This window comes from Marmota flaviventris, chromosome 5 (assembly GCF_047511675.1).
Source record: "Marmota flaviventris isolate mMarFla1 chromosome 5, mMarFla1.hap1, whole genome shotgun sequence".
In the NCBI taxonomy this organism is placed as follows: Eukaryota; Metazoa; Chordata; class Mammalia; order Rodentia; family Sciuridae; genus Marmota; species Marmota flaviventris.
In genome coordinates this window covers 20,892,212-20,917,622 of record NC_092502.1, presented here as the reverse complement: position 1 = coordinate 20,917,622, position 25,411 = coordinate 20,892,212, and the positions used below count along the sequence as shown (strand labels likewise).

The following is a 25,411-nucleotide window of genomic DNA, read 5'->3' as shown; positions in this document are numbered from 1 at the left end:
ATAAAGACTTTATTAACCAGGCTGAGTCATTTTCCTGATGCTAAAAACTGCAGCGTTTTCCTGCCAGATATACATCCACATTTACATTTTATAGGTATAAATCATCTTCAAAGCCACTTCTCTCTGAAATAATATATCTGACCAGCCTCTTCATCCTTTAGAATATACACTCTGTGGGTAGATCAGGCATTCATTCCCTGCTCTGTTCTAGCTGTTTGACCCTTGGAGAAAGTTTTTAACCTTCCTGAGCCTCAGTCTTCTCATCTGTCTCATCCATTTATAAAACAAATATGTAAGTGCCTAGATTATGCCAGGCATGTAAAAATAAAGAAATTGAGAGATTTCACAGCAAATAAGACAGACAAGATCTCTCTATCCTTGTGAAATGCTAGTCTGGTAGAGGGAGTTATAATAATCAAGTAAATAGTTAGTCAAGACTATTCCAGATGGTGATGAATGACAGGAAGGCAATACAGGAGGTAACATAATAGAGTCAGCTCCTGCAGTGGCCTTGAGGGAAGGCCTGAAGAATGAGAATGAGCAAGCAGTGGAGGGTTGTTAATGGCATCCCACAGAGGGAACATGGAGCACAAAGGCTTGGAGATGGGAAAAGAATTGTTGTGTTTTAGGATCAGAGAGCAGCACAGTGTAAAAATGAGAAAGTGGTACCTGTTGATGTCAGAGAATGAGGTAGGACCAGATACATGGGCCCTATGGCCTTGGTAAGGAATTCCAGGTTTCATTTTCATGGGGGCGGGGTGTCAATAAAAATGATTAAGAATTATGGGCTGGAGATATAGCTCAGTAGGTAGAGTGCTTGCCCCATATGCACAAGGTCCTGAGTTCAATCCCCAGCACCACACACACAAAAAAAGATTAAGAATTATACATGATTCAAGGGTTTATTTTCCTTTTTGTGATACTGGAAATTGTGATACAAAGATACTTTACTGCTGAGCTACAGCCCCAGCCCTTTTTATTTTTATTTGAGACATAGTCTCCATAAATTGCTCAGGCTGGCCTTGACCTGGGCTTTTCCTGTTAAGCCTCCTGAGTAGCTGGGCTCTCAGACATGAACCACCGTGCCCAGTTTTAGCTTCTTTATTTTCACCCTTTTCTTTTTATTTTAATGTTAATTTTTAAAAAATTTTTAGTTGTAGATGGACATAATGACTTTATTTTATTTATTTATTTGTATGTGGTGCTGAGACTCCAACCCAGTGCCTCACACATGCTAGCCAAGTGCTCTACCACTGAGCTAGCCCCAGGCCTCACCCTTGTTTTTTTTTATAATCCATTCACCACACCATAACCAAACTTCAAAAACATGAATCATGCCAGGTGCAGTGGTGTGTCCCTGTAATCTCAGCAACTCAGGAGGCTGAGGTGCCGCAGTCTGGCTGGGCACAAATCACGAGCCACTCAAGCAGGAACAAACTTTATTTCTGAACTCCACCAGCACACTCCACACACGCTCCCCGGGAACTCTCCCGAACGCCACGCGGCTCCTCCAGGAACCACAACCAGAAATCCCTCCTCCGGCACTTCCCCAACCAATTCGAACTCTTCAGGAATCCCCGCGAGAGCTCAACGGGAACTCCGAAAGAACTCAAAAGTCATCATCTTAATGGCTCGCTGGCATCATCTCTCAACCACTACTTCTGGCAAAAATGCCATGCGTCATCCTGACTTGGCTGTGGCCCTCAACACTGAGGCAGGAGGTTCACAAGTTCAAGGCCAGCCTCAGCTATTTAGCAAGGCCTTCAGCAACTTAAACCCTGTCTCAAAATTTAAAAAGAAAAGGAAAAACAACTATGGCTATAGCTCAGTGGTAAAGCACCCCTAGGTTCAATCCCAGTACTAAATAAATACATTCATAAATAAATAAGGAGACTAAAGTTATTTTAAGGATTACCTACAATTAAAAATGTAAAATAGGGCTGGGGATATGGCTCAAGCGGTAGCGCGCTCACCTGGCATGCGTGCGGCCCAGGTTCGATCCTCAGCACCACATACAAACAAAGATGTTGTGTCCGCCGAAAACTAAAAAATAAATATTAAAATTCTCTCTCTAAAAAAATAAAAAATAAAAATAAATAAAAATGTAAAATAGGGAAGGGGGTATAGCTAAGTGGCAGAGCACTTGCCTTGCACCTGTTTGATCCTCAGCACCACATAAAAATAAACAAATAAAATAAAGTCATGCTGTCCAACCAAAAGAAAAAAATTTTAATGTAAAATAATGAGCACAGCCCCTGCCACGTGTAGGTTCTCTATGAGCCAATTATGGTGGTGCATGCCTATAATTCCAGCCACCCAGGAGGCATTATAAAGAGGATCAGAAGTTCTTGGCCAACCTTGGCAATTTATCAAGAACTTGTGTCAAAATAAAATAGAGTTAAAAAAATAACTCCTGGGTCCAGTCTCCAGTACTGCCCCCCAACACACACACAAATTGTCTATGAATATTTGTTGTTCTGGAAAATCTAAACCTCTCGTGAATGAGTCAGGAGCAGCCAATAGCCATTTGGGACAACTGCACATTTGAAATTTACTTAATTCAACCAAGATGTTGAGTTTCTCATTTTATGTAATTTTTATTCATTAAATTTAAAATCTAAAGTTTAAGTTATTGGGAAGTATAGTTGAAAAAATTTTGTTTCCATGAATCTACTTTTTTAACTGCAAATTTCATTAAATACAAATACAAACTCAAGTATTTTTATGAAAATTTTATGTTCAAATTGAGATATACCATAACAATAAAATACATTATCTCAAGGACTTAGTATAAATAAAAAAAAACATAAAATAACTTGTTAATAATTTTTGTAATAATCCCAGGCATGGTGACATATGCCTGTAATCCCAGCTACATGTGTGACTGAAGCAAGAGGATTGCAAGTTCAAGGCCAGCCTCAGCAATTTAGAGAGACACTGTCTTAAGACAGAACATAAGAAAGGCTATAGCTCAGCGGTAAAGTAGCCCTGGGTTGAATCCCTAATACTAAAAAATAATGATAATAATAATAATTTTATATTATTTACACGTGTTTAAATAAAGTGTTACAAATTTTATTTAATAATGTTATTAAATTAATTTAACTTCTTTTACTTATTTTTAATGCTGCTACTAGAAGTTTTTAAATTACATGTGTGGCTCGTGTTATTTTCTATTGGTCATGCTAATCTAAGGGAAAACAGAAAATTAGAAATTTAAATTTGTAGAATGTTAACTCTTGATTGTGTCTCCTATCTCAAATCTCAATTCGAAGATCGGAACTGGGAAAAATTAAAAGCAATAGTATTTTTTTTTCCAAAAGTAAAATCAATTTTATTAAAGATCTTTCCAAATGTCCAAAGCAAACAATTAATGAATTCCAAGGGGGGGGGGAACCTACATACAATGAAATTTTAAGTATACTAGGATGACAAAAAGTACTTAAAACATGTCCACCCATAATAGTGGACATGAAAGACTTTCTTTTTTTGACCTTTCTTGGGTATCTTCTTCTGTTTTGGGTTTTGTTTTGTTTTTTTTGGTGGGAGGGGGGGGCGGGTGGGTGGTACTGGGGATCAAATCCAGGCTCACTTGACCACCGAACCACATCCTCAGCCCTTTTTTGTGTTTTCTTTAAAATACTGAGTTGCTGGCACCTGGCTTTTGCTGGGGCTGGCTATAAACTCGCCATCCTCTGGCCTCAGACTCCTGAGTCCCTAGAATTACAGGTATGCACCACCTCGCCAGGCCGGTTATACCTATTAATATTTACCATATTAAAATTATATTTGAAAAATTTAAATGTTTATTTATTTAGTCATTTATGGTAAGAATACACCCATTATATGCTAACATAAATAATATTTTATAGGTAATGTTTATATTTTTAAATAATGACTTAAAAAAAAATCCAGTGAGAAGAGTGGCATTGTTTTAAATTCTGAGAAATCTTTGGCTAATAGAGGACAACTAGAATCTCATGTCTCCTTTGCATTTGATCTGTTGTACTATCACATGACACACAGCCTCTGGAAAGCTACACTGTACGTTCAAAAGAAAATTAATGTGAAAAACGAAAATTACAACCTAGCATCATCATTAAAACTGTTACCTCGCAATGGACCCTTTGAAAGGCATTGGGGAGAAAACTTCCTATAAGGTTTGTTTCCAGATTCTTCTATACATTGAAAGAGTAAAATAAACAAGGACTTTTTTTTTTTTTTTTGGTATTAGGGATAGAATCCCCAGCCCTTTTTAAAAATCTGTTTTGAGACAAGGTCTCCCACATTGCATAGGGCCTTTCTCAATTGCTGAGGCTGGTTTGAATGGGGGAAAGATTTTTTTCTTGGGTGGAGGCAAGTACCGGGGATTGAACTCAGGAGCACTGTACCACTGAGCCACACCCCCAGCCTTATTTTGTATTTTATTTAGAGACAGGGTGTCACTGAGTTGCTTAGCGCCTGGCTTTTTGCTGAGGCTGGCTTTGAACTGCTTCAGCCTCCCAAGCAGCTATAAGTACAAGCGTTAGCCACCACGCCTGGTCAGATTTTTTCTTTTTAAAATTTTTTCCTCTTTCCTGCTAAGAATAACTTGGAGTTTTTCCGTAACCCATGATGGCAGCCGCCTTTCATACTTTTGGTCCGTAAAATGAAGTCACGCAGTGACTTAACACCTTTCCCCCAAGAAGCTGCCACTACATTTCCCAGAATACTTTGCTAACGGCGACGCCATTGGTCGGCGCCGACGGAAGTGCACCTGACTGAGCGGAAGTAGAAGGTCTCGGAGACTGGCTAGGTAGAGTGCGGAGGATCTGTGAGGCTGTGAGTAGCCGGTGGGTCTGGCGGCGTGACGGTGAGAAACGGGGCTAGGGGATAATCTGGTGGGCAGGGCAGGGTGGCACTTTCATAACCCTGAAATCTGCGTTCTTCTGCTTGACCTGGGAGCGGGGAGAAACAGGACTTGGCTCTGGAGGCGAAATCTGCCTATTACTTATCTTGGTGTTTTAATTAAGTTTTCGTGGAACGAGCTGGGGTGGATTCGGACTCTTTGTCGCGACACAAGGGTCATTGGCGTGATTTTGCTGCCACCAGTGGGCGGGACTCCTGACGGTCTGACTCAGCTTCTAGAGCAGTGGTTCTTCAGTGGCTGCACCTAGTATACTTTTAACATTTTTTAAACTCAGACACCCCGGCGCGACTCCATACCAAGAAATCAGAATCTAAGCAGGGTCTGGAGAAAAGACTTCTAAATCATTCCGAGTGTCATTACGCAGTGAGGGTTGAGAACTACCCCTCTTAAGAGCCTGATTTTGATGCCTACGGGGATCCTCTTAAGGACCCGCTGCTCCTAGTCTCGCTTCCTACTATTAGCTAGGTGTGCTTATCACGTGCATTTTGGTTACTGATCGTGGTTTGGGCACGGATTCCATTTTAGCTCCACCAGACGCTTATTCTTGGGATTCTGGTAGTGTTGCTGGCAAAGACAGACCGTGTCTTTCTCATTCGCTGAATAAAAATGAAGGCCTTACACTTGGGATGCTGAGGCAGAAGATCGTTAAGTTCTAGGCTAGCCTCAGCAACTTAATGAAACCCTGTCTCAATAAAAAGGGATGGGAATGTAGTTCACTGGTAGCAAGCCAGGTCCTGGGCCTTCGTTTTTCTTGCCAATGTTATAGCTACTTCTTTTTTTTTTTTAAACTACGCCTGCAAAATGCCAGCGGGGAACGTGGGAGAGTCACCTTAATATCCATCTTTGTTAGGAGCTGAGCATGTCCTCATTAGCAGTGAGGCCTTAGGGTTGGATTCCCAACTTGCAGGGGTGTTGCCAGGGTGGGAGTGGGGAGTTTGGTCTCTTGGTGCTTATAAGTAGTTCTGATACCAAATTTGACAAGGAAAAGTAATTCAGTTAAAATAATATTTGGCAATATTTAAGTTCATGTTGACTTTTTTGTAGGGGGGAGAGTTACCACTGAGCTCTAGCCCCAGTTCTTTCTATTTTTTTTTTTTTTTTGAGATAAGGTCTTGCTAAGTTGCAGAGGGTCTCACTAAATTGCTGAGGCTGGTCTTGAACTTTCCATCCACCTGCCTCAGCCTCCCAAATTGGTGGGATTACCGATAGGCCACCATAATCTACTTTTGAATAATGTGAAAGGAACAATGAAAGGAAGTTTGGATGTGTTTTGGGGTTTGTTGCAAAGGTTTGTTTAAGTGTGAAAGGCAGAATTATTATATTTTAGAATATAAACATCATTACATAACAGAAGCATTTTCTTTCCCAGAGTTTCAGCCTCCCTCCCTCTCTGAATTCAGCATGGAGGAGAAGTCAGAGAACTGTAAGGTTCCAGAGGATCTGTTCAATGGTTTGAAGGTTACAGATCCCCAAGAAGCAGAGAGTGCAAGCCCTGCAGTTCCTGATCCCAAAGATGAGCATTCCCAGAGCAAGCTGCCGAAGGATGACAAGGCCCATCTCCAGGATGACCAGGGAGAAGAGGAGTATTTTCATGACTGCAGTGCCTCATTCGAGGAGGAGGAACCAGGAATGGATAAGGCTGAGAGCAAAGCTGATGATGGTGTGAATTCCTCTGAACTAGATGAAGAATACCTAATAGAACTGGAAAAAAACATGCCAGATGAAGAGAAACAGGTAAATATCTGTTGATTTTACATACTTGGCTCAAACTGCTTTTTAAAAATGAGTAAATGTAGCTGGGCATGATAGTAACAACCTTTCATCCTAGTAACTTGGGAGTCTGAAGCAAGAGAATAGTAAGTCCAAGGCCAGCCTCAGCAACATAGCAAAACTCTGTCTCAAAATAAATTAAAGATCTGAGGATATAGCTCAGCAGTAGAGTATCCCTGGATTCAATCCCAGTACCAGAATAAAAAGAGTAAATGAGGTTGTTACTGTAAAATAGACCACTCCATGTGTGTAAAGGATGTCTTGCCCTTTTGTGTCCTTATTACTTCAGTAGTAATAGATATGAAATAAATCAGTAGCATAGTAAAGATGCATCGTATGTGTTTACTTAGCAAAGAAAATTCCTTTTTTTTCCCCCTGCAAACTTGCAGTTCCTTATTTCTTACTTCAGGATTCTGTTTTCTAGTATTATTTTCTACCATGTATGCACATATTTTAGCTTTTTTATGCTCTTTTCTAAGGTTGGCTGCTGACATTTCTGTAGTGAATATTTTTTGTTTATGATATCCTTCTGTTGATCATTCTCCTCCTCTCTAGGAAAATACGACTGCCTGAAAATCTTGGTTGTATTTTGATTCTAGAGGACAGTGACTAGTTCTCAGGGAACAGCATTGTTATGGTAGTAGCTATCATTTGTTGAACACCTTCAGTGTGCCAGCCATTGTACTGAAAATGTTTCTCAGGGTTTTTTGTTTGTTTGTTTGTTTTTGGTACTGGGGATTGAGCCCAGTGCTGCTTTACCACTGAGCTCTATCCCTACTCCTTTTTATTTTTTTATTTTGAGGCAGTGTCTCGCTAAGTTCCTGAGGCTGACCTCAAACTTGTGATCCTCCTACCTCAGCTTTCTCAGTCCCTTGGATTACTGGTTTGCATTCCCATGCCTGGCCACTTGTGTTTTAATTTAATCTGTACCACATACCTTTGAAATATTACTATTCCCCAACAGGAAACAAAATTTACAGTGGTAAAATAACTTCCCCAGGATCATACACTTAATAAGTGGCAGAACTGATTCTCAAACCCAGATCTGTTTGATTCAAATTCCAAAGTATAATATAAATTTAATAACAAAAATAATGATCTTCCTTTAAAGTAGATACATTAGCTAAATGTACATGGTTCTGCTTCTTTCCTTCCCTGGGCCATATTCTTTACTGAGTAAACTTGATCTTTTGGGAACAAAAGTCTTGGTGTCCTCCACATATCCTCCTCTCTGATCTCACAGGCAAACTTGTCTGAAAAGTTACCATAATATCTGAGCATGTCTACAAAGAACTTGAATGAGATTATAGTTTATGCTGCTCCAGAGCTTGCTCACTGAACAGGTTCGAGTAAAATGATAGGTTGGAAATGGGTAGAGATAATAAATGTGCATTGTAACATAGGGGGTGGGTAGGCAGCGCCGGATGGGGAGAAGCATTCTTCTCTGTTTCTTTCCTTAGACACTTTCCATTATCAAATCAGTTGGTTTTAACGTGAAAGTGTTAGCTTTTGAGCAAATGTGTACAACCAAAAGAGGAGGCTTATAAGGCAAAAATGAACCAAGTTCAACAACTACCTCAACAAATATGTCTCAGAAAATAAAATTAAGCCCAGCATTAGAGAAATGCTTTCCCAGAAAGTAGATTTTCCAGAAAGCATTGATATAGGCTTTGTAGAAGCATTGATTAAATTTTTTTTTCTTCTGAAGTTAGCAATGCTATTTTGACACTTTAATATATGTTGCCCTGGCATGATAGTGAATTTTTTCTAGTGCCATCTAGATTTGACAGTTGAGTGATTTGGCTCCCATCATCTCATACTCTTAAGGTTCTACAATTTTATTTATTTGTTTGTTTGTTTACTGGTACTAGAGATTTAACACAGGGGCTCTTTACTACTGCACTACCATCTCCAGCCCTTTTTGTTTTTTGTTTTGAGACAGTGTTTTGCTAAGTTGCTGAGGCTAGCTTTTAACTTGTGATCCTCCTGTCTTAGCCTTCTTATTTGGGATTGCAGGTGTAAGCCACCCCACCCAGCTTTTTTTTTTTTTTTTTTTTAATGAATTCTTCCAAATGGAAAGTTTTACTAGTTTTGTAGTGTTTTTTTTTTAAGTTGTTGCTAGACCTTTATTTTATTTATTTATATGTGGTGCTGAGAATTGAACCCAGTGCCTCACACTTGCCAGGCAAGTGCACTACTGTTGAGCCACAGCCACAGACCCCCAAACCGAGCTTTATACATATTTTTAAGATAATTGTTTATAAATTATTTATAAACTTAATATTTTAAATAGTATACAGCTTTTCACTTTGTTTCCTCTTTTTTGTTGCTTTTTTCCCCCCACTTTTTAAAATTGGTACCTTGTATTTGTACATAATGATGGGATCTGTTGTCACATATTCATACATGCCCACAATATATAGCAGTATAATTTGGCCAGTATCATTCTCCAGTATTTTCCCTTTCCTTTCCCTCCTCCCTCCCCCCAGTTCCTTTACTTGATGGATCACCCTTCAATTTTCATGTGTCCCCTCCCCATCTCTCTTTTTCCTTTTTCCTCTCTAGCTTCCATATGCGAGAAAATGTGACCCTTGACCTTCTAAATTTGTATATTTTGCTTAACCTAATGCTCTCAAGTTCCATCCATTTTCTGCAAATGACATTTTCCTGCAAAATTTCATTTTCTTTATGACTGACTACAACTCCATTGTGGATTTATAACACATTTTCTTTATCCATTCATCCGTTGATGGACACCTAGGCTGGTTCCATAGTTTGGCTATTGTGCTGCTATAAACATGAATATGTTTGTATCATTATAGTATTGTGACTTTAATAATTCTTTAGGATGAATACCAAGGAGTGGTATAGCTGGGTCATATGGTGGTATAGCTGGGTCATATTCCTAGGCTTTTGAAGAACCTCCATGCTGATTTCCATAGTAGTTGTAACTGTTTTTCTTCTCATTAAAAATTAGCATTTAATTTAAATGGAGTGGGAAAGTATATTAGTTCTGATATGTAAAATTTAATGAATTTTGACAAATGTGTACACTTCTGTAGTTCATAGCTCTGTCAAGATGTAGAATAGTTCCATCGTATCTGAAGCTCCCTATGTATACTTTTTAGTCAATCCTCTCCTACCAACTCGGGAACCATTGTTCTGATTCTTATCCCGTAAGTGATTTTTTTTCCTATTCTATACTTTCATTTGGGTGTGTGAAATATGTATGTATGTATTCATTTTTTTAATTTGAACATTTTGTGTTTTACATTTTTTATATAAACTTAAATGCTTTTATAACCTATTTGTAAGAAGATCTTAGCAATAACATACTGCAATGAGAGTCCTGTTATTTTTAGAAATTTAATCCATTAACTCTAAGGAAACAACCTATGAGACAGAAGTCTGCCTTTAACTAATTGTGGTATACTCCGTGTGCTATTTTTATACTAGTTTGTTAAATATCTCTGTGAAATGTCATCATCAATCAGCAAAACAGATGAAGAAATATCTTCATTTCATATACGGTTTGGTTTTTACATTTATTTACTCCCATTGGAATAGGAGTATATTACACTTGATTTTACAGAGCTCATGTAGTTCAACAGCAACAGCAAATGAAACACAAATGGCCAAAAAAATGTGGACTTTCAGCCTCACTAATAATTTAAGAATGCAAATTAAAACACTTTGTCTCATCTCTCATATCAAACATTGATCTGATGTTGAGAAGATGACACAAATTCATGTACTAATATTGGGAATTTAAGTTGCAACATAAATTCTATGAGATACAGATATCAAATTTTTTTTTTAAAGATTTTTTTTTTTTTTTAAAGAGAGAGGGGGAGAGAGAGAGAGAGAGAGAGAGAGAATTTTAATATTTATTTTTTAGTTATCGGCAGACACAACATCTTTGTTTGTATGTGGTGCTGAGGATCGAACCCCGGGCCGCACGCATGCCAGGCGAGCGCGCTACCGCTTGAGCCACATCCCCAGCCCCTCAAATTTTTAATATAAACATAGGCACAGTGGTTCTGAGGCAGGAGGATCATAAGTTCAATGCCAGCCAAGGCAACCTAGTGAGACCCTCTGTCAAAATTAAAAAGGGCTGGGGATGTAGCTCAGTGGTTAAAAATCAATCAAGTTCAATTCCTAGTACCGAAAAAGTACATATATTTATTTATTAATATGAACACTTCTTTAGACCAGGGCTGTTAATAGAACGTTATGAAGTGTTAGCAGTGTTTTATAACTGTACTCTCCAATATGGTAGCCACTGGCTACATCTGGCTGCTTATCACTTACAGTGTCACTGATTCAGATGAGACATTAAATTTAACTTTATTTTACATTTATTTACATAGTCATGTGGCTCGTATATACCATTTTGGACAGCACACCTTTAAACCCCTGATTCTCTTCTAGACATTTATTTTAAGGAAGTCATTGGAAATGTGTAGAAATGTATGTACAGATATAAAGATGTATTGCAGCATCATATATAACTTGGAAAGCTAGAAAATGTTGAATAGAGGGTATTTGTAGTTGTATTTGGTCTTTGTCTCTGATTCCCATCACTGACCCCTAAAACCCTTGGAATTTCCTAATGGTTGTTTATGATGAGTGCCTTTTGATAACACATGATTTTATGCTAATTAGGTAATTTAGGATGAATATCTAGATGATTGGCTCAAGATGGGGTTAGTCACCCAAAAGACAGAGGGATTAGAGGAATGGACCTTTTTAGCCCCACCAACCAAACTTCAGAAAAGGAGAAGAGGCAGGCGCTGGAGATTAAGCTCTATAAAAATTTTTGAATGAGATTTGATAAGCGTCCAGGTTGCTGACCCCGTAGGTACTACGAAGGTGGTGCTTACAGAGGACATAGACGTTCAGCCCCTCTCCTCCCAGACTTTACCACATGCATTTCAGACATACCATGTGCACCTGACTGTTCATATGTATCCTTTATAATATTTTTTTATAAAAAACTGGTAAATGGAAGTAAAGTGTTTCTGAGTTTTGTGAACCATCTTAGTAAATAATCAAACACTAGGTGGTGGGTAGTATGAACTGGTCATTAGAAGCACAGGATACAACTTAAAACTTCTGTTTGGTGTCTGAACTAAGACAGCCTAGTAAACCAAGTTTTTAGCCTGTGGACTCTGAATTAAATTATAGAAATTATAGGACACCCCCTTGTGGTCTGCTAGAAAACTGCTTGGTGTGGAAGAATCCTCACATTTGGCGTCAGAAGTATCATGAGAATATATAGTAGGAGAGAAACTGTTTTTCCCAGAGTATCATTTAAAAAATTTTTTTCATGTTTATAGAATTCGGTTGTTAAAAAAGATAAGGAATAGGAGATGTAGCTCACAGTAGTGCATTTGCCTATTGTGCCTGAGGCACTGGGTTTGATCTTTGCACTGGAAAAAAAGGTGGTGGAGGGAGAAAACTAAATAATAGGTATTGACACAGAAGGATACTTGTAATGCTAAATGCATTGAGCAGGTCATACAACAGTGCTGATACATCCTAAGTTAAAAACCTATATGAAAATATGTTTATATATGAAAGTATTAAAGGATATACACTAAAGTATAAGGAGGAAGTAGCTTTGAGAGATTTGATGATTAGCAAATTTTCACTTGTATTTAACGTATTTTTGTAATATTTGCTTTTTTACAGTAAGTACAAATTACACATATAATCATTAACAACAAAAATGCTATTTTATTTTGAGAATATAAAGAAATAATAATTGATTCTTTACAACCAAAGTGTATGTTCTACCAAAACCATGTGAAATAACCTCTTTGGTCCTTTAGGAAATAAATGCTGCCCTGTATGGAATACACACACACACACACACACTCACTCTCTCTCTCTCTCTCTCTCTCTGGAGGTTGTATATCCTTGATCTGAAAATCCACACTCTGAAGCTTTCTTTTTTTCTTTTTTTTGGTGGGGGGGCTAACCTAAGGAGGCTCTACCACTGAGTTACATCCCTAGCCCTTTTTATTTATTTTAGGTTATTTAATTAATTTATGCATTTATTTGCAGTACTGAGGATTGAACCTGGAGTATTTTACCATGAGCTATATCCTAAGCTCATTTTTTAAATTTTTTATTTTTGAGGCAGAGACCGGCCTCAAACTTGGCAATCCTCATGCCTCAGCCGTAAGACCTCAAACGATAAGATTATAGGCATGCACCCTGAGGGTCAGACTTAAATCTGAAACTGAGTGTCATGTCAATGCTCAAAAAATTCTGCATTTTCAGATTAGGAATGTTCAACCAGTAAAGTCTATGCAAATATTCCAAAATCTGCGAAAGTGATTAAAACATTTTTGATAAGTGATACTCGTCATACAAAGTTTCTCTTTGGGCATAGTCAAGTATCAGTAAACATGGTCTGTTAATCAAGCTAACTTGTCCTGTGGTTAAGAAGATAATTTCTGCTTCAGTGGAGTGTGACTTCTTAGCAGAATTTATAAATCAAAGAGTAATGGAAGAGGAAGGCAGTTAAGATTTGGTTTAAAAAAAAAAAAAGAAACAGGCAAAATTTTTTATTGAGAGAGAACAGTACACACAGTACTGCAGCAAATCTTAAATGTTTGTGAAAACCTAAATGTAGGCATGACTGCCCACCGAAATGGGATTTTAGCTAACATTTTTAAATGTACTAGATAAGCAAAGTAGTGATAGTGAAAGGATTGGCTGCGGTGAAGAACAGATTAGGCAGCAGATGAAAACGATTGCTATAATAATTATAATATGACATAAAGATGCTGTCCTAGTCTGTTTGGACTGCCATAACAAAGTCTTCAGACCAACTACTTTATAAACCATAGAAATTTACTGCAAACAGTTGGCGGCTGGGAGGTCCAAGTTCAAGACACAGATTCTGTGTCTGGTGAGATCTGTTTCTCATAGATGGTGCCTTCTTTGTTTTCCCATGACAAAAGGGACAAGGCAGCTCTTTTAAGGGCACCAATCCCACTCATGAAGGTAGAACTATCACTTATCCATACTTCTCAATGGCCCCATCTTTGAATATCACTGCAGTGGGGATTAGGTTTCAACATGACTTTTGGAGGGACGCATTCAGACCATAACAGATGCTTACAGTATTAAGAAAGGCCTGTAGCATACTGCAGTGTTGTGGTGTTGATCAAAGAAAATCACCTTTTATGGGGTATTTGTCATAATATAGTTTCTTAGGCTTCATGTATAAATTTCCTGGGTAATTCACATGAAGTTTGAGGACCACTGTCATTGGAGCCTTCATTAAATGGCTATTGAATGAATACTATCATTTTCTTCCCTGTGAGGACTGATAATTGGCCTTATAAGGTAGAGATTTTTATTTCACTCATTTATTCAAGAAAGACGTGCACTTCTTCCACATGCCAGGCATTGTTTTAGGTCCTAGGGATGCAGTAGTTTCAGTTCTTTCTTAGGTTTATTCCAGCTGGGAATTACCAAAGCCGGGAGTGAGGTTAAGATGAAGTGATACAGGGGTGGGAATTGAAAGGATGGGACTGTGGTCTGAATGTTTCTGCCCTTCCAAAATTCTGTTGACCCTTGATCCTAATATTGAGTTTGGGGGCCTCGGCTAGATGTGGTGGACATGTCTGTAATCCTAGCTACTTGGGAGACTCAAGCAGGAGGACCACAAGTTCTAGGCCAGCCTGAGTGATTAGCAAGACCCTGCCTCAAAATAAAAATGATAAAAAGGGCTGAAGATGTAACTCAGTGGTATAACACCCCTGGGTTGAATCCCTAGTACCTCAAAAAAGGAAAAGAAAAAAAGAGATGGGCCTGTTAGATCATGATTAGGTCATGAGGGCTGCATACATAAATGGGATTAGTATCCTTATAGAAGGGTTTTAAGGAGCTCATTTGACCTTTCCTGTCTCCTTTTGCCATGTGAGGGTATTGTGGTTCATCCCTTTATCCATGTGAGAACTTGTCAAGAAGGCATCTTCTTGTGCCTGGATCTTGGAATCCACAGCCTTTAAAAATGTGAAAAATAAACTTCTATTATTTATCAATTACCTAGTCTGTGGTATTTTGTTGTAGCAGCTTGAATGGAATAAGACTGCTTTACATTGGCTGGTCAGGTTATCCTCTGGGAAGGTGGCATTTCAGCAGAGACTTGGGCGGGGGGGGCGGGGTGGCAGGGAGTCAAGTGTGTGATAATCTGAGGGATCTTCCAGAAAAATGTAGCAGTTAGTCTAAAGGCTGTAAAGTAGCAACCAGCTAGGTGTGCTCTTGGCATGTTCAAGGAAAGAAAGGACCAATGGCTAGATTATAGTGATTTAAGGAAGAGAGTGGGGTAATGAAGTAAGCAAGGGTCTGACTGTGGAGCACTTCATGCTTATGTCATGGTAAGAAATATGAAGTTTATTTCAAGGGCAGTAGGAAACGTGGGTGATTTTAAAGCCAGAGAAAAGGCAGCTGCTCAAGTAGCTGGGACTACAGGCCCCCACCAGCGTGCCCAACTTAAGAACACTGTGGTTCTGCTTCAGAGAATGGAGGGATTGAAGAAGGTTATGAGTGAGCATTTGGAACCAATTAGGCCTAATGCAGTACCCCAGGCCAAGATGATAGTAGCTTGAACTGTGGATCTGAAAAGAAGTTAATAATTTCAGCATGTATTTTGGATGTAGAGTTGACATATTATGGGATTCAGTTGAATGAAGTGAAAAATATGGATGGTTCCTTGGCTTCGGTAACTGTAGGGTTACAGTGGTAAAGGATTATTCTTTGTCTTTAACTCAGAACCATTACATTTCAGTCTTTTCTCCCATTCCACTCATTTTTCTTAGATTCCACATTACTTAATCCTTTTTTTTTTTTTTAAGACAGGGTCTTGCAAGGCTGGGCTTCAAACTGAAGATCCTCCCAACATCAGCCTCTGAAGCAACGGGGATTATAGGCATGCACAGCTTTACTTAATCATTTGATACCCATGTTTTTATCACCTTATTATATCATTTTTATAATCTTACCAATGTTGTTGGAACTGTGGGACATGTCTTCAGTTAAATACTCTTGCTTCCAGAATATTTTCCATTAACTTTTTCCACAGTGGCCTGCATATTCCTGGTAATAACTTCATGAGCAAGCCCTTTATGATTTTGATGTTTCTCTTCTCTTTCATTTCCAGTGGGCTTCCTTTTGAACTAAAGTTTTCATTTTAATTAATTTCTTAAAATAACCACTATTGGGTTTGATAAGTGCCCTCAGCAAGTGATTGAATCAAATCCTAAAATTTAGCCAGGTGTGGTAGTACACGTCTATAATCCCAGCCCCTCGGGAAACTGAGGGAGGAGGATCAACAGTTTGAAGCCCTGTCTCAAAATATAGAATTAAAAAGGGCTGGGGATGTGGTTCAGTGGTAGAAAACCTCTGGGTTCAATATCTAGTACCACTCCCAAACAACATCAACCACAAAGATCTAGAACTTAAGAACTATAAGAAACTTTAGATTTTGGACCTGAATTTAAAACACAAGAGGTGCTTGTTCTAAACTATTTGGAAGTTAATAGGATATATTTACATCATTTGCTGGTAGAAAGGTTAAAGTGAAGCTTACCTGTAATGTCAGCAACTCAGGAGCAGGAGGATTGCGAGCAACTTAGTGAAACCCTAACCCACAGTGAAGAATAAAAAGGGTTGGGGATATAGCTCATGGTGGAGCACCCCTAGGTTCAATGCCTAAACTGTGCAAAAATAAATAAATGTTGAGTGGCAGTCAGTATTTGCTTTGTTTACTAAGAAAGATTATATCCCATCTGATTCAAATGTATGATATGTCAAAATCATTGTACTGTCATGTATAACTAATTAAAACAAAAAAAAATGGAGAGAAAAAAAAGATTACTTTGTGTAGGTCAGTGGTTCTCAAAGTTTATGGTGCTGAAGAATCACAGGAAACTTATAACTCTGCAAAGCCCTGAGAAGTATTTGACACTGCAGACCTCTGAGGTAGCAGCCAGACATATGCTTTGTTAGCAAGTATCCCAGGTAATTTTGATATTGGGAGGACTATGTCCAAGTTCTTCAGAAAGCAGAGAGCCACATAGAGCCAGATGAGTGAGCTACTTAACCAGCACATTGACTGCACTCAACATCAGAAGAATGACTTTCCAAATTGGTTTTCCTTTTACCCTCTCGTGGTCTAAAAATGATTTGTTGGGCAGAATTTAAGGAGTACTGAAGTAGGTAATTTATTTCTATTAAACTGAGTTTTGGAAAATACAATATTGTGTGTGAAGAAACAGAAATATTTCCAAGATTAATTCCTCATAGAGCAGTCATTTATTTTTTGTTTTGTTTTGCTTTCCCAGAAGGATAAGACTTAATAAGTGTAAGGTTCTATCCATAGCTTAGAGTCAAAGATCCTCCTTGTGACTCCCTAGAGGACCTGTAAAATTGACTTGCGGAAAGACAAATGGATCTCTATTTGTAAAGCACATAATGTCCACTTTCGAAGAAAACAAAAATGGTAGCTCTTGCTTTTTTTTGGTAAAGAATTCCCTTCAGAGTAATTTGTAGCACCAGTGCCCCTAAGCCCTTTCAGTGCTTGCATTCCACATGGTGGCTTTGTCATTTCACCTGGATGGGACTAGCAGAAAGTTCTGTTGCATTTGCTTCCACTTTCCAGCACTTGAGCAAGTATGTAACTTTTTTTACTCTTCCTTTTACCCAGATGTGATTGATCTCTGGGTAGATGCTTGTTTTATTTTGTAGCAATTACTTTAGAAAGCTGCAGGGGGAAGCAGAGAGCTACCAATAAATGTATAGTACAGAAATGAACTTGGTGGTATGAGGCAGGCCTACCACCTCATACATGGTGATATGAGGCCCTCCATTTGTCTGTTAAACATGTGCTCACTATGGGATTACTTAATTCAGAAATTATTTTAAATGCATTTAATGCAACTTTTTATGTAATAATGATAAATGGCTTATATGTTTGTAAGCTCCAGGTCTCCCTAATACAAGTTAATCTTGTGAATGCTGACCTAAATTAAATCGCGTGGAGCCAATACTGCATTATGGAGAGTCCCTGTTGGGGAGTGGTTGTTCCTTGAGAAGCAGATAGGAAAGTACTCTCTCAGATTTTTGCCAGGTTACACCAAGATTTAAAATCAGTTGAAGTTGAAGTTCTCTACCTTGAGTTTCTCTCTCTCTCTCTCTCTCTCTCTATCTCTCTCTCTATCTATCTCTGTGTGTGTGTGTATTTCCTATTAACTAAACTTCATGTTGCTTCTAATGTTTTAATGAATTAATCCATATAGAGCTTTTAACACAATGTGTGACATATAGCAAGTACTCTGTACATGCTGGCTGTTATATAAGGTAATGATGTGCAAATCTAACATTGCTGGGCAGGGTAGTGCACGTCTGCAGTCCACACGCACATCAGTATAATATAGTTAGATTCATTTGTTACTGTTTATGTTCTATTTTAGTACCCTTACTGATTTATTTATTAATTTTTGAGTATATGAAACAACTGTGATTCTTCTAATCAGAATTTACAGAAAAATATCCTCAAAGAAGCTTCTGTCCTTCATCACTGCTGGCTTATGCCTATTCCCCACCCTTTTTCATTCACTTCCTTTAGGTAGCAGTCTTGTTAATTTTTGATCTATCATTCCTTTAATTCTTCTATGAAAATGGGCAAATACATGTATATTTTCTTATATTTCCTTTCATATTTAAAGGTTAGCATATTTTAGATATTGTGTTTCACATTTTTTTACTTAGGAATATATTCTAGAAATGATCATATCAGTTCATAGAAATATGCATTCTTTTTTCCAGCTGAATAATATTTCATTCTATGGCCATAGCATCAGGAATTCCACCACTCCTGTGCATGAGAATTTAGATTATTTCTAGTATTTTACAATTATAAAGATCGCTGCAGCAAATAGCCTTGCATATATAGGTTCATATTGTTGGCGATATATCATCAGGGCAGATTCCTAAAGAAATGAGATTGCGGGGTCAAAAGATAAGTGCATGTGTGATTTTTTTTTTTTTTTTAGGAAGTGTCACATCCCCATCCAGAAGGGTTGTGCCAGTTTATATCCCTACTAGTAGTGTGTGAGGCAACCTGCTTCCCCACAGCTTCACAGCCTCTCCAATGGTATGTGTAGTCATACCTTTTTTTTTTTTTTAATTTTTAGTTGTAGATGGACACATTACGTATATTTTATTTATTTATTTTTATGTGGTGCTGAGGATCGAACCCAGTACCTTACACTTGCTAGGCGACTGCTCTACCACTGAGCTACAGCCCCAGTCCTTGTCACACCTTTAATTTTTGTCATTCTGATAAAGAAATTATATTAGTATTAATTTGTGTTTTTTAATTATAGTGAGGTAAAGCATTTTTTTATAAGTGTACGGTTCAGTGGTGTTAAGTACATTCTCATCATCATATAACCATCACCACTCTCCAGCTCCAGAACTGTTTCATTTTTCTGAAGCAAAATCCCATGTCAATTAAACAATAACTCCCAATTGCACCCTTTCTGTACACCCTTCCTGTAACCACTTTCCTATGTTATTTCTATGACTTTGACTGCTCTAAGTCCCTCATTTAAGTGGAATCATCCACTGACCTTTTGTGTCTGTCCTGTTGCACTAAGTGTGATGTTTTCAAGATTTGTTTGTGTTATAGCAGTATAAGTTTCATTACTTTTTAAGGTTGAATAATATTCCATTTTGTTTATCCATGGACACTGAGTTGCTTCTGCCTTTTGTCCATTGTGATTAATACTGCCATAAGTACTGATATACAAATACTTGTTTAGTGTCATTTGTCTTGGGCTTTAATTATAGTGAATGTATTGCCTCGTTTTGCTTTGTTAGTCAAATACATTGTTTTAGTTTTTCTGTAGTCAGATTTATTAATCTTTTCTTGTGTTGCCTTTGAATTTTGTTAGAAAGCCATCCTCATGCTGAAGTTAAAGAGGAATCATCCATTTCTTCTTTTATGGTTTCACTCTTTACATTTATATCTCCAATCCATTTGGAGTTTATTCTTATATGTGCTATGGCCCGTTGGTCTCATTTTATCTTTTTCCAAATGGCTACCATTGTTTTAGAACCATTTTTAAAAGTCTATCTTTGCCTCAGTGATGTAGGTAAATTTTAATAGCAGCTAAGATGAAATTTGTATCCTTTTCCAAATGTTTACCTTCTAATGTTTGTTAGACTTTCATTTAGAATTTAGTTTAAAATGACATCATTTATCAAAACAAAGAACTTCATATAGATTATGATACCATTAGAGATTTGAGTGGTGATGGACTTTTTAAATAACCGAAGAATTTGCTTAGTTTAAAAAGTGTAGAAACATACTGTTAAGATGTTTTTTAAACAAATAAAAAATTTAAAATTTTTTTTTTAAAAATGTTTTTTGCAGTTGGGTGGTGGCACACATCTGTAATCTCAACATCTTGGGAGGCTAACAGGAAGATCGCAGACTCGAGGCCAGCCTCAGCAATCTAGCAAGGCCTTCAGTAACTCAGTGAGATTCTGTCTCGAAATAAAAAATAAAAAGGGGTAGGGATGTGGCTCAGTAGGAATGTACCTCTGGATTTAACCCTGAATACCAAAAGGAAAAAAAAAAATGTTATTTGCAACAGGCTGGGTGGCTTATACACCTGTAATCCCAGCTATTTGGGGGCCTGAGGCAGGAGAGTTGTAAGTTTGAGGCAATTTGGGCAACTTAGCCAGACCCTGTCTCAAAATCAAAAGGACTGAGGATGTAGCTCAGTGATAGAACCCAGCCCCAACTCTGGTTCTTTCTCCAGTGAGGGTGGGAAGGAGGAAAGTATGGCTTCCTACATTACATAAAATCCTCTTACCCTTTGGCTGACCCAAGAAAATCATTCCCTGGAATATAGCATTAAATAAATACTGAACATCCCTAAATTTGTGAGGCAAAGAATAGATTTTAAACACTTTCAAAATGAATTGGTCCATCTGCAAAGTGTAAAAAGGGAATCCATTTTACTAATTTAATAGAAGAGAGAAGTAACTTAATTCTTCATAGAAAGATTAGAAGTGACTTTTTCTTTAGGACCATGAAACATGTAAGTTCCATGTCAATTTCTGCAAGCAGTTTTTCAGTTTCTACTTCCTGCAAATAATTCTATATTTCCACACCTGTGAAAGACAGTTATGGTCTTATGCTTAAGAACATGAACTTTAAAATGTTAGGTCTGTCCTAGCTCCACCATTTAACTTGGTGTTAAGCAGGATGATAATAGTTCCTGTCTAAAAAGTTATAAGTATAAAGTGACTACACACAAAAATGTTAACTATCGGTATTAAATCAAAATTAAATGTGAGCATGGGCCATAAAATACAGTAGGATTTAGGACTTCTAAAATCTTAAAAGTCATCGTTAAATGCATGTTTCCCTCAAGGTTGCAAGTGTATGTGAATTCTGCAGTTTTTTAAGAAGTATGACAACCTCAGTCACTATCCTTCAAGTTAATTTATGAGAAAAAATTCTGTGGTTGGCAGGGCTGCTGGGACAGGATGATGTGAAAGGGGCATGAGGGAAGCTTCTGATATCCTGGCACTGTTCTCTTTCTCATTTAATCTGAATATTATTTATGTGGTTGTACATTTTCAAACAATATGTTACGCTATGCATAGGGTATGAAATCTCTAGCAATTAATGTTGAATTGTCTGTTTCTTCTTTAAATCGTTAGTTTTTCCTTTATATATTTTGTGACTCTATGTATACATTTATGACTTTTTTTTAATATCAGAAATTGAACCGAGGGGCGTTTGACCACTGAGCCAGATGCACAGCCCTTTTTATTTTTTTTTTTTTTATTTTTTTTTTATATTTTGAGATAGTGTCTCACTAAGTTGCTTAGGGCCTTGCTGAGTTGCTGAGGCTAGCTTTGAACTTGTGATTCTCCTGCCTCAGCCTAACAAGCCACTGGGATTGTAGGCATGCATGGCCATGCCTGGCTTACATTTTTAACTCATATTTTCCTGAATTGACTTTTTACCTTTATGAAATGTCTTTTTTTTTCTTTTTGTCTCTACTTTTAAGGAATATATTTTTTTCCATCCTTTTGCTTTCAATATATTTATTTTTGAGTCTGAAGTGTATTTATTTTTGTTTTTTTAATAGTATATTGAAATTGTACATAATGTTGGGGTTCATTGTGACATTCACACATGCACATAAATAACTCTATTTAATTCCCCAGTACTTCCCCTTTCTTTCCGCCTTCCCTCCCCAAACCACCTGTTTTTACTCTGCTGGTCTCCTTTCTGTTTTTTAATTGGTACATTATACATAAAAGTGGGATTCACTGTGCTTTATTTATACATGTAAGTGAAATAGTTGGATCGTAGGATGGTTCCATTTCTAGTCTTTTACAGAATCTCCATGCCAATTTCCACAGTGGTTGTAGTAATTTGCATTGTAGTCTCACCAACAACATTTAAGTATTTCTTTCTCCCATACCTTCCTGGCATTTATTGTTACTTACATTTCTCTTACTTGCTACTCTTAGGTGAGATGATATTTCAATACCAAATCTCAAATTTTACTACAGAGCTATAGTAACAAAAATGCATGATATTGGCATAAAAGCAGACATGAAGACTAATGGAATAGAAGATAGAGACAAACCTATACAGATACAGTCATCTAATCCTAACAAAGGTGCCAAAAGCCTATATTACAGTATTTCTTACAGATCTATTTACAGATCTTAGGCTTAGGGCCTTGATCTGTTTTTGTTTTTGTGCCATGGATTGAACCTAAGTTCTTTCACATGGGAGGCAAGTGCTTCACCACATAGCTACAACCCCCAGCCCTAACTTTGTTACTTCTTAGCTATTTTTGCAAGGGTAGCAATTATAATATGTATCTTACAGTAGTAATTATGATGTGTATCTTACAGCAGAACAAAGTGTTGCAGGCCTATAAAGCCAGCAACTCTGGAGGCTGAAGCAGGAGGATCACAAGTTCAAGGCCAATCTCAGCAACTTAGTGAGACTCTGTCAAAAAATAAAAGGGGCTGGGGATGTAACTCAGTGGTATAGCACCCTCTTTTCAATCCCTGGTATCCCCCCAGTGTGTCTTTTTACAGTGTAATTTAGTTTAATGCTACCTGATTACAGTAAAATATAGAAACTTTGCTTTATTATAGCTTCATTTCCTTCTCCCTGCCTTACACTACCATTCTCATATGCATTATAGTAATGTATGTTATGAACCCAGTTACTATTTGCATATATCTTTTGTCTTCTAAACAATTAAGAGAAAAGAAAAACCTTAACTATTTCTGGTACTCTTCCTGTGGTTTTTGAGTTACCATGTGGTGTCATTTCCATTCAGCCTGAAGGACATCATTGATTTACATGTGAATACATTTATTTTTGCCTTCATTTTGAGGTATAGTTTTGCTAAAATACAATTTGGGTTTGGTAAGTTTTTTCTTTTACCATTTTAAATAGGTTGTTGCACTGCCTTAGCCACTGTTGTTTCGGATGGTAAATTAGAAATTAGCAATTTCATTGTTTCCTTATACCATTTTTTTCTTGCTGCTTTCACGTTTTCTCTTTTACCTTTCAGTAGTTCGGCTCTGGTGTTTCTAGATTTGGCTCTTTATCCTCCTTGGGGTTTGCTAAGCTTCTTGGATCTTTAGAGTGTTTCATTAGAATTTTGAAGTTTTCAGGCTTTATTTCTTTAAGTATTTCAGAGTTTCTGTCTTTCAGGACTTCCATCACATATTGTGAGGGCTCTGTTCATTTTTCCTCGATCTTTTTTTTCTGTTCTTCAGCTTATAAAATTTCTATTGATCTAAATTCAGATTTACTTATTCTTCCATTTACAAGTCCAGATCTCTATTGAGTCCCTCTGTGAATTTTCCATTTCAGTTATTGAATTTTTTTTTAACTTTTTGTTTTCTTTTTCTTTTTAAATAATTGCCACCCTGGAGCCAAAGCTCAGTAGTAGAGTGCATGCTTAGCATGTGCGAGGCCTTGGGTTTGATCCCCAGCACCATAAAAATTAAAGATAATAATTTATTTCTTTATTAATCATTATTATGTTAACTAAGTCTTCAGGACTGTAAGTCTTTAAACAGTTTTCTTTAATCCTTTAAATATTTTCATTTACAGCTATCTTCAAGTCTTTGCTATATCTAATATCTGAGGGTACTAAGTCCTTTTTTGTGTTGGTTAATACTGAGAGTGAAACCTGGGGCATTGTGCATGATAAGCATGCACTGTGGCCACAGACAGAGCTACCCTGGCTGCCCCTGAGGAATAGGTTGGTTTGGCTTTTTTTCTTCCCCTCAGTAGTGGGAATCAAACCCACAGTCACACACACACACACACACACACACACACACGGTAAACTCTCTACCACTGAACTATATCCCCATAATGGGACAGTTTTTAATGACTTTTTTTTTTTTTTTTTTCTAATTTGGGTGTAAGCTTTCCTGTCTCTTGGCATCTTTTATAATTCTTTGTTGCAACGAAACATTTTAGGTAATATTACAGCAAGTCTGGATTGACTTTCTTCTCTTGCCCCCAGTTATTTTTATTGCTATTTTATTTGTTTAATAATTTCCCCTGTGTTATGTGGCCCCACTGAAGACTTTGCTCAGTTGGATTTTGTTTTTGTTTTTGTTAGTTTGATTTTACGTCTGACTTCCTTGGGGTTGTTCCAGTGGTCAGCCAATTTCTGGCCAGAGATCATGTTCAACGCCCTAAACCAATAAGGCTTCCACCCACTGTTAGCAAATCTGTGTATGGAATCAGAAGCTCACTCAAGGTTCAGGCAGTCTTCAAGTGTGCCCTAGCTTCTACTTGGCTGTCCTAGCTGGACCCTCTTGTGTCATTTTATTGTACATACACAGGCTCCTAAGAATATGTGAGTAGCATTGACACTCTCTAGTCTTCCCAAATACACACTCCATCTCCAGTCAGTCAGGTGTATTTAGAGAACCTGTCAAGTGCCTCTTGAATATCTCTTCTGTATCTCCCTCTTAAATTGCTAGCTAGGGCCTGGGGATCCATTGCTTGCTTCAGCCAGGACTGCAACCTCACACTAATCAAAGTTGTAAAGCTCCCCATTTGCTTGCCACTAAGGTTGCTCTTTAAGACAGACATCACTATCGGAAATGGATTATTTCTCCTGCTCTGGATCAAGTCATCTTCCTCCAGCAGGGAAATTGATAGTTATTTATAGCCAACCTTACTCTGTTAGAGATACCATGTTGAATGATGAGGCAAGTATACCACAAATTTCCACAGTTCTTTCCTGGAAATTACTAGTTTTTCATGAATAAACTTTGCTATAAGCCTTTTGTCAATATCTGGGGGACTAAAATGGTTGATTTTTTTTTTTTTTTTTTTTTTGGCCACCTTTTTAGTTACTTTTAGGGAAGAGGATTTGGCAAACTCCTCAGTTTACCACATCTGAAGTTCCCCTCACATTGAATTTTGAAATTTGTAAATATTTTACATATTCAAAAAATTAGAAAGGATGAGAAAAAAATGAAGCCTAAGATCAATTCCAGGGGGCTGGGGTTGTGGCTTAGCAGTGGAGTGCTCACCTAACATGGGCAAGGGCCTGAGTTTGATCCTTAGCACCACATAAAAATAAGTTAACTAATTAAAGATATTGTGTCCAACTACAACTAAAA

The 25,411-nt window shown here is 37.6% G+C and overlaps 1 protein-coding gene across 3 annotated transcripts in view; it reads left to right on the top strand.

Annotated features, from left to right (window-relative positions):
• Positions 1-4,746: 4,746 nt before the first annotated feature.
• The window catches only part of Ttc1 (tetratricopeptide repeat domain 1), a 49,903-nt gene continuing 29,238 nt past the window's right edge, over positions 4,747-25,411 (top strand). The window contains exons 1-2 of one of the 3 annotated variants that reach the window (XM_027938674.2): positions 4,747-4,832; positions 6,279-6,643. In XM_027938674.2, the coding sequence (XP_027794475.1) occupies positions 6,311-6,643 (333 nt within the window). In that variant the 5' untranslated portion in view covers positions 4,747-4,832; positions 6,279-6,310. Of the gene's footprint in view, positions 4,853-6,278; positions 6,644-25,411 lie in introns of all 3 variants that reach the window. The other 2 variants (XM_027938675.2, XM_027938673.2) reach the window with 2 other exon arrangements.